Below are 14,114 nucleotides of genomic sequence, written 5' to 3'. Positions count from 1 at the left end.
ATAGGCTACCAAAGAGAATAAGGGCAGTAAAAAACATAGAAAAGAGAAGTCTACGTACGAACTGGGGAAAATTTATGAGGAACAGATATCCTTTGGAATGCGCAAGTTATATGTGTGATCAGAAAAAATAAAAAGTTGTATGTGTAGCATATGATGATCAACTTAAGTAGCATGTGATCACAACACACACATATATAAGGGTCATGTATGTATGTATATATATATATATATATTATCTAAGGTAGCCTCTCAAAAGAACACAGAAATATATATATATAACTCGTAAAACAACCAAGAAAACATGTTGATTACCTTTCAACACTAGAGGAACAAAATAGGATATTCTGAAACATTGTTTCGAATTTACTCCGAGAGAGAGAGATAGATCCTGTTACGACAACTTTGGAAAGTTGATGAATGATACAAAGACAGCACGACTATTTATAGGCTTCAAGCATGATAAACGTTCCTACAGTAAAATTCCACTAAGTTTGGTCGTGATCGTGAAAAATGAAAAATAAACGAAAATAAACGTTCCTACACCACTCCACGTAGTTTGTTGATAAAAAAGAAAAGAAAAATAAAAGTAGGAAAAAAACGAAAAGAAATAACGTTCCTACAGAATTCCACGTAGTAATTTGGTCATGAAGAAAAAAAAAAAAGACATAGAAAAAGACCGCCCGGCAAAAGATTGGGTCCCTGACCCTCCAATACATTTGCCGTCAGATGCAAACGAAATCCATTGATTAATTCTGATCATGTGGGATCAAGGGAAAGAGAGAGAGAGAGAGAGAGAGAGCTCGTTAATAATTTGTTGCTTTTATTCTTTTGTAAGTATTCTTCTGTATATTTACTGTAAGACGAGTGGTTAATAGCTACCCTAGCTAGCTAGAAATTAATAACCCCTTGCATGTGGGGAGAAGAACTACATCATACATACATACACATGTATATATAGATATATAATTATGTCATAATCACCGTATAGTTCCATTATGAATAATGAATTCATGAGAGAAAAAGTACATATAAAAAGGTAACATGCATGCGCGGCGTACAAACAGCCAAGCGAATTGCGAAGATCTTTATAATTGTATGATATTTGTACACATGTATAATATTATAGATGATCTATATAAAACTCTATATCATGTATAATATTATATATTACATATGCATATATGCATATATATATATATATATCTGCAGAAGATAGCTAGAGAGAAATGAAAAGGATATTTCAAGAAGAGTATGCAATATATATATATATATATATATATATAACGTGTAGGGCTATAGGGGTCCTAGCTTTCAAAGTTTGGCGGAGGTATTTGGAGGGTTTGATCCTTCTCCGACATGGACCACGTGGGATATTGGCACAAATAGAAGAAACAGATATATAGTAGCTCTCTACTCTCTAGCTAGTGCTTGCCTTAGGCCACATCACCATCACTCGAATCTTTTTTTTTTTTTTTTTTAACAAGAAAGCAAGATCACTTTCTAGTCTTCACCACAGTTTGCATATGTAGTAGTTTTCTTTCTTTCTTTCTTTTCTTTCTTTTTTTTCCCTTTCTTTTTGCTAGAAGGTATTTTATGATCAATTAATTTTGATTCATAACTGATCAATTGAATTTATCCAAATAGTTGTTTGTATATATAAGTAGTTGTTGTTAGTTTACTGATGAATTTGTATCTCTATATTGGTTGTTCTTCTCCTATAGTTGAACGCACTTGGTTTATAGATTATTAATAAACAGAAATTCATGTACTGTTTTGTAAGAGGGAATATATATTTAGAAAAAAGATTTGAATTTTGATATAAATTTGCGAAACAAACGGGTTAGATTACTGATATTTTGTTTCGAAACGTGTACTGGATCTGGAAGCAATAACTTTTTTCTGAATAATTATGGAATCAATTAACGTGTTTATATTTCTACTTCTGACTATATATATTTTTGTATCGGCCAGTAACAAACTCATGAATATATATATACAGTCAATATATGGAGAAGAAAAATATGGCCAGGTATATATGACCATTTGCATTTAGCCGCAATATTGTTTCTTAGTTCAATTATTAAAGCATTCGTCTTCTTTTCCTAAAAAAAAATAATAATAAATGAAGCATTCTTTTATGTAGTTTTTGAAAATTGTACATATATATAACATAAGAAAATCATGAATTAGTATTATATGAATTATGAAAGAGTTGTTGCTAATATAATATGACTTTTACTCGGACTAAATCCTATAACCAACATATATTATCCTAAGTTAGAATTACCATTAATATTGAAAAGAAACTTCAATATTAATGTTGCAATTAAAAAGTAGTGATTTATACGCGGCTAGATCTAATTTGATTTTGCTAATCGAGTGATGACTGATAAGTAGTGCTCCCAAACAGATTCCTACACAGATTCTTGTTGAAATATTTTTATGTGGATTTTTGTAATCATAATAATTCGCTTTATTATGAATTAAAGCATGTTATGGATAACATTGTTGTTGAGAATTTAATTATTCATATATCTTAAAAATTGATCCATAATGTGATAGACACTCGTTTTGATAACTAACTTGAGACTCATAAACTTCCTTTTGTCTCGTAATATCTCTAATTGAATATTGGTTAAAGCCCAATAGTCCTATTTCGTTTTATATAGGCAGCACAGTCTTTTGTTTTTTGGTGTGGTTGTGTGGGCGATTTTGTCGGGGCCTAACGTTTGGAGAGGGAGAGAGAGAGAGAGAGAGGAGCTCAGAGAACCTAAGCTCTCCCCTTCTCCCGTGATTTTCCGGCAGCGTTCCGACAGCCAACAGGCATCATCTCGAGGTAACCCACATTCCACATGCTTCAATGCACATATGGACTATAATTTATTTTCAACAATTCCAACAAAAAATTTGATCAATTGCAAAGTGTACTTAAAAGTTGAAGCAAAATTGAGACGAATCTCAAATTCATACTAAATATATACACACGACAACTTCCTAAAGCAGCTGGCAAGACTTTGGCCCCCCGTCACTTTCTACAAACATTTCTTCATGTAAGATAGTGAGGAGAAAAATGCCATTCTTTTCAATCAAATTATAAGCACGGACGCTGTTGTTTACAGCGTATACTTTATATATGTGTGTGTGTATGTATGTATGCATGTACCATATCTATATGTATATACTTCTGAGCAGTGTTTTTTGTATATATAGAACAGGGGATCCGCTCTTAGTAGGATTTGATCGTTGGCGGTCAGAAATACATGTGCATGCATGGTAATTGTATGCTTATAAGTTTTCGTCGTTGACGACTCGTTACGACAAACGCACAAATCTAGAGACAGCTTGTTGTGGGTGGGCACGCGCTTTCGCGGTTTTGGCACAAGCGTTTGGACTAATTTGGATTTTGGAGGGTAACAATTATATATGCATAATTGATGTACGTATGGAATATCAAAGAAGGTTGGCATTTTAGCGAATTATGATTATGATATGATGTATATCCCCGACCATTACTATAAAATTCTAAGTCCAGTTCATTTCACTGATTCGAATTTTTAATTTTAATTTTGTTATAGTTAAAAACTCTTATTAAAAGTTATATCTTTTTTTTTTTTTTTTTACTACAGGAAAAAGCTCTCATATAAAATCACATCTCAACTCGATTTAAAAACTCAAATTCGTGAATTTAATAATGCCCTAATATTTCTTTTTATTTCCAAATTATGATATCTCTGATAATTGTGTTTTTTCTTCTTTTTTTTTTTTCTAGAAATTGATGTCTTTGATATGTTCCAAGGAATTTATTTAACGCTAGACCATTTATACGAGAAATTATAGAATGTAGGGTACTTGAGTAATATACTTGAAAGATCGAACCTCAATCCTTCCAAAATCAACTTCTTTCCCAGGACCCTTTGGTCTAATGGCATAGAGAGGGGGTTGGGGGAGGACTAGTTCGGATAGGAATTATGGGCTCACTGGTAATCTTTATTTCTTATGTAGCACATGTTATAGTTATATACTTAAACATGTTTAAAGAATCCATTCATTAAGTACATGTACAAGTGGTAATGAAAAGAAGTGTCTATAATGAGTTTGTATTTTTTTCTTGGAGTAACAAAGATATAAGAGCGTGGAAATAAGCTATAGCAACTGCCTTGCCCCAGCAACCGTTGTCATTTCCAAACCCACCGTGAGTGCCTCCTCGTAGCCTCACCTTAGCAGCCGCAAGTCCTGCTCGTCGTTGCCCTGCCCCAGCCGCACACCCGACAGAGCGAAAAACGCCAATCCCGCAGGCCCTGTTACCTTCTATAAAATGATTAGTTTAGTCGTACCAAAATTAGGACAAAGTATTCTTCATCATTGCATCAAAGAAGATTATAACGAAGCCTTTTTGTTTTGCATCTAATTATCCCAACAGAGCCGGTCTTTCACTTCAGTAAGGGCGTACATTAAATTTTTTTAACAAATTATTTTAGTGGAGCATTAAGAAAATATATTCATTTTAGTGGGTACATATATTATTTCAGTAGCAGTTTAAGTGTAAAATTTTAAAATTTTTAAAGGTAATATTTTTTTCAAAAAAATTTAAATGGAGGCGGTAACCCCCCGTTAAACTCTACTTAAATCCGCCACTGATCTCAAATACAATTGAAAAGACAAATAGGCTAATTGACTTGGCTAAACTTGAAAACACATGTTGCAGGCGTTTCTTGAAAATAACGTAGAGCTCGAGACTTTCCTTTCTTTTTTTTTTTTTTTTTTTTTTGAGATATATATTGAGGTTTTGAGTTGGAATCTCTTATCTTGTTAAAAGAAAATATATCTTCATTTAATTTATTAAATACAATACAAAAAACCATAATCGTTGATACTCGATTTACAAACTCTTAAGAAATTTCAATTTGAGAAAAAGAAGGAAAAAAATTATAAAGACTTGGCATCATGTTGTTCGAAAGTGTACAGTTTACAACGTGAGAAAGTGAACATAAAAAATCTAGACGGTGCAAATATAGGCATGCATGTATGATCGAGGCAGGGCATGGGGGCGTAACTAATATTACTACAGAAGGAAGAAAATCTCAAATAGCTTGCCCCACCTTAACTTTATTTTTTTTCTTTCTCAAATTTTTCCATCAAGTATAATTACATAAATTTTCAATAAAATTTGAGGAAACATAAAAACCGTTCTAATGGTGCTAGACGGGAAAACTAATTAGCTATAGCCCGCCACACAAAATAAAGAAAAATGTGTAGCAATGGTTGATCTTTCGCTATATTCAATCTCACTATATAGATACACGTAGAAAGCTCCTAAACATTATTACGAAAGAGACAAAAAAAACTTTTAAAATGTATAAATTTAGATTTTTATTTTTTATTTTTAATTAATATCTTTTTTCGTCAAATAATTATATTAATTAAAAGAGTATTAATCAAAAATAAATGATAAAAAATCAGACCTATCTACTAATAGTTTGGCTAAACTTTGACATAAATGTTGCGGGCATTTTGAAAGAGCTTTTATAGTGAAGATATTTATGTTATTAGTGTACGTTTCTAAACGTTATTGATATTCTCAAAATCGCATCAAAATAAAGAAGTATACAAAAAATATTGACAAAATTTATATAGATCTTACGGTTATAAACATTACTCTATTTTTAGAATAGTTTTGCATATGGTGACGTAGATAAAAGAGCTCAAGACTTCCCTGTACCTTTATGGATTTATTTAGTTTTTTCATGCTAATCTTTATCTTTAATTTACTACAATGGGGCCAAAAAAAGGAAAAAAGAAAACCATTATTATTTATGCTCGGTCTTCAAATAGGGCTGTTCATAAATCTGAACGACCCGTAAACTCAACCCACCCCGTCCCAATTCAAGCTGAAAAAAATAACCTGCAGCATTATTTTTAAATTTGCGGCTCATTATACCTCTGGCCCGAAGTGTTTGAGGCGGATTGCGGGTTGGGCCCATAACAACTCGTAATCCCCAACCCAACCCGCACAACATACCCCTAAGCTTTCGGCCCAAGCCGAACTGCCCAAGTTCTCCCCTAGGCTCGCTAACATTAGGGTTCACAATCTCATTCTCGGTCTCTCCTCCCATGAACCCCCTCTTCTTGCCTCTTCCTTTTCAGTTTTCCCTCTTCTTCCCCTCACGTGAACCTCCTCATAACTCTCTCCTCATTGCTCAGTCCTCTCGGCCGCCGTCTTGCCCACTTTCTCCGGTGCTCTCTCGCCGGACTAATAAGGATGGTTGCTATTTCTATTTAATGATGAAGTTTGAATATTATATTGAACTTTAAGTCTTTGATTTTTTAAATGTTGAAACCGACCACCTAACCCACCCCGCACTGCCCCAATCCAACCCGAACATCGTTGGATTGTGAAAGTTTTCTAACATCGTTGGGGCTAAATATGTGCAACCCGCACCCTTTAAGACAGAAAAAAAAATCATATCCCGCACCAACCCAACCCATGAACAGCCCTATCTTCAAACTCTAAGATTTCAAGTTGTTCTCAAGTGCATACTATAGGAGGACTTCGAAAAGGTGTCGACAAAAAAAATCTAGACGACCATTGAGGCAATGCATGGGACCTTAATAGTGACTGCAAAAAGAAGAAAAGTCCCAAGCCTGCCCCACCTATGTAGCACTGACACGTATAGAATTGAAAAGATAAGGTTTGCTCAGATATTTTCTTTGGAAAAGTCAAGGCCAATCCAAAAATATCTCCCCACATTCAATTCCTCATGTAAAAGAAAAGAAAAATCTCTGGGAAAATAAAATAAAATAAAAGGGGGTATTAGTAAAGGAGATTGCGATCCCAAAAGAAAGATCAAGAGAAGAGAAGAGAAGAGAAAAATGGAGAGATGTAACAAGATGCCTAATAGGAGTGACATTCACTTGTCAAAAGAGGAAGAGGCAAAGATAGAGGCAGAGACGAGAGAGTACTTTGATGGAATAACACCCAAACGACACACTAAGCCTCAAAGGAGTGAATACTCATCAAAATATGTTGATGCTTTCTCTAACACTCCAAATGGCTTTATTCCTGAATTCTCTGAGTTCCAACGTTTGGAAAAATATGATCCTCAGGTTTTCTTATGTTCTTCCTTCCTTTCTTTTCCTTTTTTTTTTTTTTTTAATGTTTATTTTTCCCTTCTTTGGGTATGATACTTTATTTATATATATATATATATATTTAATAAAAATAGTAGCTAGACAAATATTATAAGTAAGGTCTTTGATCTATATATATTTCATCAATTTTCTGTAATGGGTCTGTTTATTATATGTTGATAATATATATAAAATATTTGACATGATCTTGTGCTTGTCGTTTGAAATTTTGCAGAAACTAGTTTATACAGGTAGCAAAGCAGAGGAGGAGTATGTAGAGACGGAGTATTACAAGGATCTCAACTCTATTGACAAGCAACATCACACCGTACGTACTACTTTTGCTTAATGCAATGCATGTATTATAATTTTCTTATTACTTCAGAACTTGAATTAAGATCGATCAAGGTAAAGCTAATTTGATCAATTGCTTCAAATTAATTATAATAATGTGATGCAATATGAAACTGAAGAGTAGTACTTGCAAAAACTCCAAAGATAAGAGTCCTTGTTAGGAGATTTGAGAACTGCATGCGTGTGATTTTATTTTATATATTTATTAACTTCTCCAAACTTTTTAGATCTTGAAAATCATATTGTGCCACCATTTTTTTTTTTTTTTTTTTTTTGCTGGAAATGTTAGGACTTGTTATTCGTTATGGAAAGTGGATAGGAAAAATGAAGAATTAATGAAGAGACTAGAGTTTTTTTTTTTTTTTTTGAAGCAACATCTCCAATCTATGTATTTATACAATAGTACAATAAGAACCTGCACACTCCGCATATGAAACCCAATAAAAAGCTAATGCAATCACAATAGTTTCTTTTCTTTTTCCTTTTTTTTTTTGTGTGTTTTAAAAAAAATATGAAATAGACTAAGAAAAACAAAGAAATGAATAATGAGGAGGTCCACATATTTATGGCTCATTCAGTAAGGAACAATAGTGGTAGGGCATATAATGACTAGTAGAGATCATAAGTTAAATGTTTGTTTCTTTGTACATTATATGTATTTTCAGACAGGAAAAGGGTTCATAAAGATGGACAACACAAGTGGCAAGTGCTTCAACTTGGGATCTGATTCTGTCACCGACTGTCACGAACATTCCAAGTGTAACCCAGCCACTAACGACTGGTTTCCAGCTCCAGATCAGACTGCAAACTCAGTAAAAAACCTAGCCTGGTTCTTTCAATTTTGATATTCAGACTAAATTGGTCTCTTTTAATAACTGATTTCTGAATTTTGGTTAACCCAATTTTACAAATAAAATGTTGTTTCAGATAACTCTGCTTTCGGGCAAGCCTAATAGGAGTGACAATTGAAACGGAGAGTAGAATGGGATTGCTGTTATACCTTCATCTTATTCAGAGAGATAGATATTGCTATTATTTAGTTTTATCTCTATTGTTACTTTAAAAGGGTCAATGAATTTGTTGTTGCGAAATAACCATACTTGACCATTTTCATGGGGGTGATAATGCCTTTTGTTTGAGAGGGTCAAGTACAGACTGATAGTCATGAGCTGTGGTGCATGATTGTGTATGTTGCCATTGCATTGCCTTTTTCTTTCATTTGGATTACCATTCCTCATATTCTGTACTCCTATTTAACGTTGATAAAATAAGAACATTTAGTCAAAATCTCGCTATTTATATGAAGTGGGTCTCACTAATAATATATTAATATGTGGGACTCATATATTTTTTTATGAGTGAAGGCTGAAGGGAAATATTTATCCTCATAGAGATAAATACCATTTTTCATGAAATAAAGATTTCTTTAATATTTAATTTCATGTTGCATGGCCTGGTAAAACTCTAAGTGGACGTTTAGTTTATGGATTTAGAATCATAATTCAGAACCATTCTCGATTTATGTGTGTTTTTATAAAAAAAAAATAATGTAGCAAACTACAAATTATGATTCAAATCAGGATACGAAATCACCAACTAAACAACCCATAAGATTGGTTATATGGTATATATGTTAATCAAAGTTTTGCTTATTTTCCCTTTTAATTAAAATAAAGTACGACGAATAAATTATCAATGTACATAATACAATAGCGTGATGAAGATTAGGTTAGTCATGGCTGGGACATATCGACGGGATTGTTGAGGTTTTGATTTATGAATAATGTCGATGTTGATGGATATTTCAGAAGTTTTGATTTATGAATAATGTCGGTGTTGATGGATATTTCAGAAAAAAAAATAAAAAGATACTTTAAAAAAACCTTAAAAGTTTTTATTGAAACTATGGAAAATATTAAAAACAATTAATATTACTTAATTTAGACTAATTTAATAATAAAAATAATACATTTTGGTGAGAGTTATGTCAAATGTTATAGTATGAAATATTCATAATTATATACAAACAAGGCAAAATAATTATATATATATATATATTACATGAAAAGAGCGTTAGGTAGGATCCGATCTTAATCTAAACAATACATTTTTTAAGATATTATTATTAAATAATTCTAGAGGTAATTGTTGATGTATCATATGTATGTTTCTTGATCTCTTTTCACTGTTAACCCATAAATTGAATATTGTTAGTTTATTCAACTTAGTTTCATAGTTCTGAAGTAGATCCGAGAATTATATGAATGATTATAACTATATGAACTTTATTCAGTTCTTAATCTCATGGAATCAAAACTCAAGGTTACAGAATCTCACCACGTCTTTTTATAAATTGTTTTTCAATTGCCCTAATACCGGGACATGCTGCCCTACACTTATAATCTTCATATGCTACTCATTTGTGTAGCATGAGTAAAATCTTTTTCTCTAGTATTTAAATATGAATCATTAATTTAAAAAGTAAAAATTATTTAAAAAACCAATTAAGTCCTAATATTTTTTATTGCTTTTGATTTGAATCATGTTGTTACATTTTATTGAAAAAATAAGAAAAAATGTGCTACAAAATTAATTTTTGTACAACAAATTTTTCCAATGTTTTTGGACATTTCTAAAAATATTCTGGACATTTACGAATATTCACGAATTTTACGGATATTTTTTAACATTGTTGATATTTTATGGACACATCGGGAAGAATATTTTTCTCTCCGTTATCCATGTCAAGACTTTAAAAAATGAATAATGTCGTGAAAATATCGACAATATTGTGGACATTTTCATCCATGATCATGTCTTGATTACGACAATAATATTTATCATCTTCATACCAACAAATAGTCAAAGCGACTGTTAAAGCATTTTTATTTTGCTAATAACTATAAATTACAAGTGAAAATAAGGCGAATGACTTGGCTAAACTTTGATATAAATATTGCAAGCATTTAAAGGGAGCTTTGATGGGAATATCTATTTAAAATCACATTAAAATAAGAAAGTATGTGAAACTGATAAAATTTTATACAACTCCTACGGTCATAAAGACAACCCTATTTGTGGAATAGTTTAGCCGCCCAGACGTAGATTTAAAAAAGACAAGGAAAAAAAAAGCCTCAAGGCTTCTCTATACCGCTATGGATTCTGAAATGCCCAAAAATGGCCTTTTTGAGCTTTTAAGTAAAAGTAAATTATCAAAGTTTTGAAAAATTAAGGAAATGATTGTTTATTAGTGATAAATCATGGTAAATTAATGACAAATTAGTTTATTATTGATTGATTTAGTGGTGTATCACTTATTCATATAGTGGTTTATCATTGATTGGCCAATATCAATAATTGATTAACTAATTTCAATCATCAACTAGTTTATCATTAATAAACCATTGATAAATTTATAAGAAACCGATTTATCAATGGCAGACCAATGATTGACTACTGTCACAAAACATCCATTTACAATTTAAAAAGACAAAAAACAAAAATTCGGCCATTTATTTAAAAAACGCCATTAATTTAAAAAGGCTGCCCGACCACCCACCTAATTTTTTTTTTTTTGATTTATTTAGTTCATGCATGCAAATCTACATCTTTAATTTACTAAAATACTGTTAATTTCATCTATTTGAGTTTAAAATTTTACTTTTATTACAGTAAAAAATTCTTAAAAACAGTCACATCTAACTTTTTTACTATAATAAAAAGCTCTCATATAAATTTACATCTCAACTCGAATTAAAAATTTAAATCAGCGAACTAAACGGGTCCTAAATCTAACAATACATAAAAGAAAAAAGCTCTTTTCTACGTGGCAGTCCCTCTACTTATTTTATTTTTTTATTTTTTTATCTTTTTTTTGTGAAATTTTTTTTCATTTTAATTTTTTTATGTTTTTTAAAAATATATTGTTTCTCACTTTACTCTTATAAGTGTAATTTTTTCTTATGTGTTTCTATTTTATTTTTTATTAGTGAAATAGTCTTCTTAAAATGTGTTCCTACTTAATTTTTTTTGTCAATTGATTTTTACACATATTTCTTTTAAAATAAATTCAAAAATATTTAAATAGTTGTATAAATAAATTTTTCAATAAATAATAAATTATTCAGGTGTTTGAAATATGACAATACGTATAGAATATGTTATAAAACTAGTAAAAGGAAAGGGAAAAAAAGCAAAAACAAAACCATTACTATTTATACTCGATCTCTAAGCTCCAAGAAAAATCTAGATAATCATAGAGGCAATGCATGGGACCTTAATATATAATGCGAAAAGAAGTGTCCCAAGCTTGCCCCATGTAGAGACAAGGTTGCTCATAATTTGGATATTTTTCTTCGAAAAGGTCAGTATTATTGGCCAGGCCAATCCAAAAATATCTCCCATTATGACTACGTGTTCCTCAAGAGAAAATATCTTGGAAAATAAAATAGAGTAAATAAAATAAAGGGGGTATATATTAAAGGAGGTTATGATCCCAAAAGAAAGACCAACATAGAAAAGAAGATAAAATAAAAATGGAGAGCTGTAATCGGAGGCCTATTGGGAGTGGCATTCACTTGGAAATAGAAGGAGAGGAAAAGATTGAGGAAGAGACGACATATTACTTTGATGGAATCACTCCCAAACGACACGCTAAGCCTCAAAGGAGTGAATATTCATCAAAAGATGTTGATGCTCTCCCTAATACTCTCGATGACTTTATTCCTGAATTCTCTTTGTTCCAAAGTTTGGAAAAAGTTGATCCTCAGGTTGGCTTATTCTCTATGCTTTCTTTTTTATTTATTTATTTATTTATTTATTTATTATTATAATGGTAGCTAGACAAATACAATTAAGGTTTTGATCGATTTCATTAATTTTCTGTGCATAGTCTCTGTTTATGAGTGGATATATGTAAATATGTCATGAATCGTGATTATGTTCGAAATTAGCAGAAACAACTAGTTAATAAAGGTAGCAAAGCGGAGGAGGAGCTTGAAGAGATGAACGACTACACGAATTATAACTCTTTTGACGAGCAACATTTACATCACAAGGTACGTACTTTTGCTTAGTGCTTGTTATAATTTCTTTGGGAGTTTCTCTTACATACCAATTTTTTTTTTTTGGTAAGAGTGAGTTTATCATTAAATCTCATTAAAATCATATTAAATTAATATACAAAATTGATAATTTTTAACACAAATTTAACGATTAAAATTAAAGAATTACTAATAATTTATTTTTAAAAAAATTCTCAATTTTTTTTTTTTTGGCATGACTTGAAAAGCACTTTAGAATTCCTAAAGAAAAGAAAAAAGAGAGAGAGAAAAGAAAATCACTTTAGAATTTGAGTTAAGGAGAGGAGATAATTCCAACTGCTTCAACTCAGTATGTGCTGCAAATAAAGGTTTCTATCAGCAACTCGAAAATGCTACTCTTGTTAAAAGAAACAAGATTTAAGCATTGTACTTGTTAAAAGAAAAATGTTGTCCCTATTTTTTAGAATCTTAAAATTAATTTGTGTTTTTTTTTTTTTTTTTTTTTTTTTTTTTTTTTTTTTTTGTATGTGGATTAAAGACGGACAACACGAGTGACGAGAGCTGCAACTCGGGTTCTACTTCCGTGACCAACTATGATGAATCTTCCAAGCGGGACCCAGCCATTGATGACACCATGTTTCCAATTCCAGAGTCAGTAAACCCACTGTTGACTGGTTTCCTGTTCTGTACGGACGTGGTACCCTAGTAGCCCTGGTATGAGTAATAATAATATATGAGGTGGGGGCGGGTAGGGGGTTAAAAATAAACTTGAGTTGAGGGGTTGTGCAGGGTAGGAGAAGCTCTTCCGCTTTCTAACCCAACCCAACCCAACCCGATTATATGTACTTTTATTTTAAATTCGAGAGATTAGTGTTTTAGTATTTTAATATTTTAAAGTTTTGGTTTGTTTTATAAAATTTAGTTTTTAGATTGTGTTAATGTTTGGATGTTGTTTTTGGTATATTTTTATGAGACATTAATGATTATATTAGTGAAATAAAAATTTATTTTTAGTATAATAATGCTACAAGATTTATTTATTTTTTTTAAACTCTCGATGGGTAAATGGGTAGAGAATGACTCTCTTAATGCATATTCTTCAACTCCAACCTCATTTTAAATTAAACAGGTGGGGGGTTAAGTGTGGGGTGGGATACACATTCCTACCCTCGTCCCACCCGGTTGCCATCCCTATAGCTCCAGCGGTGGTGTGCTGGTAAAATCTATCTAGTTCCTTCTATTTTATACCAGTTAAAAATAAGTGCTATGTACGTGGGAGAATAATCGTGTACTAAGTTTTATTACTGTGTTCTATTAAAAATATAAAACATATGATTATAAAATCTCAAAAAGAAACTAAATTTTTTTAAAAAATAAAGTTTTAGGTCAAGTAGTAAAAAAAATTAGAAAAAAGACTAAAATCAATAAATAAAAAAGAAAATAAAAAAAGTAGTTAAAAAATGACCAAAATGAAGAGATAAATAAATTTTAAGGTAAAAAAATCAAAACGAAAGAAAAATAAAATTTCAAAACAAAAGTAAAAAAAAAAAAAGTCAATAAAGAATTAAAATAAAAGAATAAATAAGTTTT

General features: G+C 31.2%; 2 protein-coding genes across 3 annotated transcripts; both read left to right on the top strand.

The window, feature by feature from the left end:
- The first annotated feature begins 6,731 nt into the window (after positions 1-6,731).
- Positions 6,732-8,769, top strand: LOC21404908. The gene is made up of 4 exons (XM_010106394.2): positions 6,732-7,104; positions 7,364-7,456; positions 8,148-8,294; positions 8,410-8,769. The coding sequence occupies exons 1-4, from the start codon at positions 6,871-6,873 to the stop codon at positions 8,449-8,451; spliced, it is 516 nt and encodes a 171-aa protein (XP_010104696.2). The 5' UTR covers positions 6,732-6,870; the 3' UTR covers positions 8,452-8,769.
- A 3,232-nt stretch (positions 8,770-12,001) lies between these two features.
- LOC21404907 lies at positions 12,002-13,393 on the top strand. Of its 2 annotated transcripts, none has more exons than XM_010106393.2 (3): positions 12,002-12,251; positions 12,438-12,539; positions 13,063-13,393. In XM_010106393.2, the coding sequence occupies exons 1-3, from the start codon at positions 12,018-12,020 to the stop codon at positions 13,228-13,230; spliced, it is 504 nt and encodes a 167-aa protein (XP_010104695.1). In that variant the 5' UTR covers positions 12,002-12,017; the 3' UTR covers positions 13,231-13,393. The 2 variants fall into 2 exon arrangements, with proteins under 2 accessions (XP_010104695.1, XP_024026768.1); XM_024171000.1 differs by having other exon boundaries at positions 12,435-12,539.
- Positions 13,394-14,114: the final 721 nt, after the last annotated feature.

The sequence above is a fragment of the Morus notabilis genome, unplaced genomic scaffold (assembly GCF_000414095.1).
Source record: "Morus notabilis unplaced genomic scaffold, ASM41409v2 Scaffold101, whole genome shotgun sequence".
Lineage (NCBI taxonomy): Eukaryota > Viridiplantae > Streptophyta > Magnoliopsida > Rosales > Moraceae > Morus > Morus notabilis.
Note: the sequence above shows the minus strand (reverse complement) of the source record. Positions and strands in the feature narration are given on the sequence as shown.